At 35.7% G+C, this 4,470-nt stretch overlaps 2 protein-coding genes across 5 annotated transcripts in view; both read left to right on the top strand.

Annotated features, from left to right (window-relative positions):
* LOC106872572 (eIF-2-alpha kinase activator GCN1) overlaps positions 1-1,151 on the top strand; it is a 45,565-nt gene extending 44,414 nt beyond the window's left edge. Inside the window, exon 51 of the mRNA XM_052977717.1 lies at positions 1,119-1,151. Within this exon, the coding sequence (XP_052833677.1) occupies positions 1,119-1,151 (33 nt within the window). The remainder of the gene's footprint in view (positions 1-1,118) is intronic.
* Positions 1,152-1,307: 156 nt separating this feature from the next.
* Positions 1,308-4,470, top strand: part of LOC106872574 (ribosomal protein S6 kinase beta-1) — a 46,566-nt gene continuing 43,403 nt past the window's right edge. For 2 of the 4 annotated variants that reach the window (XM_052977786.1, XM_014919607.2), the window contains exon 1: positions 3,339-3,865. In XM_052977786.1, the coding sequence (XP_052833746.1) occupies positions 3,758-3,865 (108 nt within the window). In that variant the 5' untranslated portion in view covers positions 3,339-3,757. Of the gene's footprint in view, positions 1,434-3,336; positions 3,866-4,470 lie in introns of those variants that run through there. The other 2 variants (XM_052977787.1, XM_052977785.1) reach the window with 2 other exon arrangements.

The following is a 4,470-nucleotide window of genomic DNA, read 5'->3' on the forward strand; positions in this document are numbered from 1 at the left end:
AATTGGCATAAAATAGTCGTGGCCAAGCAGCAGCAATGAAAATGGAGCAGAATTTATGAGAGTTGAGTGGTGAGTGCGAGTGTGAGTGTTGAGGAAAGCAAGGAACTTGTTGAGGGGAGAAATGAAATTTTTTTTTTTTAATTATTTCAATAAATAAACAAATAAATAAATTTTGTGCAAAACTAAAAAAAAAATTGTGGTTTTTTTTTTTTGTATTTTTGTTTTAAATTTGTTGGCGAGAGACATGCATTTAGACAAACAATGATGATGGTTGTCCAGCAGACCTATGATCAAAGACGTTCCAGCTGTGACCATCCTGTCTTTTATTCAGCCATAGTGTACCTAGGACTACATTATCCAATGGATCCTAAGTTTTCATCATGTTTTGTACATCATTTGCAATGAAATAACATAACGTAGAGAGAGGAAAGCAGAGACAGAAACGTGTGTGCAATTTTAAAATTGCATGACCTTCAAGCATGGTGCCACATAAAAAGCCCCCCAGGTGCCACATACCCCCCCCCAGTTGGCAGAGTGGCTGTGTGGTAAGTAGCTTGTGGTAAGTATTTAAAATTAATTGCAAGAAACAGAGTGCCTCAACAAAAATATGGTAACAAAAGCAGAAAACATAAGAGGAGATCTCAGTATGCTAGAAATAATAGCCTAAATTTCCTCCAATCCACACCCTTCCTACTGCTTCTTATGTCCATCTGCCCAAATGTAGAGGTGTGTGCAGCAATTTTAGGGGAGGGGATGAGTCAATTACATCAACCCCAGTGTTCAACTGGCTAAAGGTGCAGGCTTGAGTGGGTGGTAATGGGCTTGCTTCTCAATCTCTTCCTATATATGATGTCTATGCAGATGGATGGTCTGAAATGGGCTTCAAAGGGTCAAAGGGTCAACTGTCAGAAATTCTATTGAATTGAATAGCAAATTTCTATTCAGGATGTGGTCAGTTGAGTGTATTGTGTGTTGTGTGGAGTGAATAAAAGATGGTGTGAAAGAGTTTAGGAAGAAATTGTTTTTTTTCTTTTATTCCATGTGTTTCTTGTTTTGGTGGGGTGGTAGGGAAGGAATTATTTTTGTGTCAAAACATTTTTTACTTCCTTTTTATTCAGAATATGCTCAGAAGTATGTTTATAGTGTGTTAAATGGATAAGACACACAATACATACACAAACGCACACACACACACACATACACAGATGACCACATCCTGAATAGATATTTGTTATTTGTTTGAAAAGAGTTCTTTTCAATTGAACAGAACTTCTGACGGTTGACCTCATGACCCTTTGAACCCCATTTCAGACCACCTACATAAACAACAAGTATAATTCTTTTACTTGTTTCAGTCATTTGACTGTGGCCATGCTGGAGCACCACCTCAAGAGGTTTTAGTGGAACAAATCCACCCCAGGACTTAATTATTTGTAAGTCTAATACTTATTCTATCGGTTACTTTTGCTAAACTGCTAAGTTACGAGGACATAAACACACCAATATCACTTGTAAAGCAATGGTGGGCGGAGGAGACATACACAGACACACCAATACACACATATATACGCATAATGAGTTTCTGTCTACCAAATCCACTCACAAGGCTTTAATAATAATAATAATAATAATGATGATAATAATAATATATATATATATATGCAGGGTCACCCAAAAATAGGTTTACGGTTACCATGTGGGCATAAGACTAGCTTGTATGGTCTGGCTAAGTCAAAATGTTTTTTGTATTCCTTCTTTCTACTTGGAGAGTTTAAATTTGATTATAAAAATATGTCTTCTGTTTAAATGTAATTTCATTAAATTTCTATGTCTTTGTGCCGCTGAGGATTGCTCTACTTTTTTATATTTGATGTAATGTTTACATTGCTCAGTTAAATGGAGTCGCATGAAACGATCGTACTGCATTACCTTTGGATATTTTTGTTGTTTATTTTGATTTTATATATACATATATATATATATATATATATATATAGAGAGAGAGAGAGAGGTGGCCGGGAAATAAAAAAAAACAAACGTTTATCTCCGCACCTTACGGACATATCCGACTATCGGCAACATCCGTTAACCTGAAAAGAGGGCAAGAAGTGGGCCTCTGTTTCTTTTATTTATTTATTTTTTTGTCTGAGAGATGTTGAGCAGCATAAGGTTAGACGACGACGAGGTACAATTACATTAATATTAATAATAATAATAAATAATCATAAACGATAATCAACAAAGGTTAAAACGTGGACTTCCATTCAGATGGCCTGGAAAGTCGACGCAAGCGAGATCGAGAGAGTAAGTAAGAGAGGGAGGAGGAGAATAAAGTAAGAGAGAGTGAGTCACAAGATAGCAAAGTAGGCGAAAGAGGAGGTGGAGTCGAAGCTAAGGAGTGTGAGATGGATAAAGTGAAGGAGAAATGTTGATTAGAGGAGGGAGTGTGACGTAAGAGCCAGGGAAAAAAATAAAGGGAGAGAAGGAAGTATTATGAGAGTAGGAGAAAGCGATGGAGTAAGAGCGAGAGTAGGAGAAAGCGATGGAGTAAGAGAGGAACCGAGACGTGAAAGGGGGAGATGACTAACAAGGGAGAAAACTATGTGTGTGTGTCAATGAGTGGGATTAACAGGAAGAGGAATGGGAGGAGATTGAAAGTTAACTGCGTAAAAAGAAAGGGGGAGATAAAACGTGTAAAGCGAAATAGAGAGAGAAACCGGGAAGAAAAATTAGTAGAAATAGATAGATAGAGAGAGAAAGAGAGAGGTGAAGGGGAGGGAGTCACTCACTGTAAGAGGAAGAGAAAATAAAGAGAGAGAGGAAGAAAATAATGTGGGGGAGAGTAGAGAGTGAGATGAGTGGGAGGACAAAGGCAAAAAGCAGTGGTAAGAGATACAATATATACGAAGGCGTTGACGTCGGGAGAGTAATAAAGAGCGAGAGAGGAAAACTAAGAAATAGAACGAGTAAGTATATGAAAGGGGTGAGCGAAGAGAGAGAAACCATATGTGAATATAGGTAGAGAGAGAGAGAGATGAAAATAGAGTGGGAGGCGATAGGAAGAGGAATGGGAAGAGATGAAAATAATAGTTAGAGTTTGTTTTTGTTTTGTTTTTCTTTAGCGTGTGAAAGAGAGAGAAAGAGAAAGTATAGAGGGGGAGAAAAGTAAGAGAGAAAGAGAGAGAGAGAGAGAGATACACATGTGTGTGAGAGAGAAAAAGAGAGAGATACACACAGATTTAGAGTCTATTTATGTGTGTATATGTATATACGTACACATATATAGTATAATATACACACGTACACGTATATATATATATATATATATATATATATATATATATATAAATATATGGTGTGGTATGTGTGTGTGTAATATATATATATATATACATATATATATAAATATATTCACTTCAAGTAAGTACTTGGAGTGCGGAAGCGGCGGCCACTGTTTGAACTGGCCGACTTATTTATACACCGACCTTTAAAAACAACGAAAGTACACACATATATATTTGTAGATAACTCACATATACACATTCATACATATATACTCACACACAGATATATATATATACATACATACATATATGTATGTATCTGTAATTGAAGGATTAATTAGCGAACGAGAGAGAGAGAGAGGCGACACTAATTAACACAAATAGAAACTAACAACAACAACAACAACAACATTTTTAACGGAGGTGAACAGGATCCACCCTGATCGCCCCAGGGTGCCGCCACTACATTCAGGATGAGCAACCAAATAACGGCCGGTGTCTTTGATATCGACCTGGACGCGCCCGTAGCCGAAGAGGAAGAACTGTCCGACGATGATTGCTTCCTGGACGTTCAAATACCGGTAAATTAATATCTGTATATATCTATATATATGTATATATATATATACACATCATTTATTACTTTATTATATATCCCCATCACTCTTTCTTTGTGTCATTTTTATTCATTCATCTCTCCCATCCTATATCTCTCTCTCTTTCTCTACACACACACATTTATGTCCTTATTCTCTTCTTTTTCTGTCGCTCCCCCCTCTCTACATCTCTATTAAACGTCTCAACTTTATATACATCATATATATACATACAAATCGACGTATACACTCACACATCCTTGTATTTCTCTCTCTTCTTATTCTTTCTCTACCTCTGTGTCTCTTGAACGTTTCAAGTTACATACATTCTGTGTATATATACATACACGTATGTATGTGTGAATATATATATATATATACACACATACACGTAAGGCTTTATATTCTACGTATATACTCGCAAAGATTATATAATATATATATATAGATATATACATATGTACATACATATATACACACACACATGTATATATAGAAATATATATACATAGATATAAGTATATATATATATATATATATACATACATACACACACACACACATATATATATACATATATAATAATATTA

The sequence above is a fragment of the Octopus bimaculoides genome, chromosome 28, assembly GCF_001194135.2.
Source record: "Octopus bimaculoides isolate UCB-OBI-ISO-001 chromosome 28, ASM119413v2, whole genome shotgun sequence".
NCBI lineage: Eukaryota > Metazoa > Mollusca > Cephalopoda > Octopoda > Octopodidae > Octopus > Octopus bimaculoides.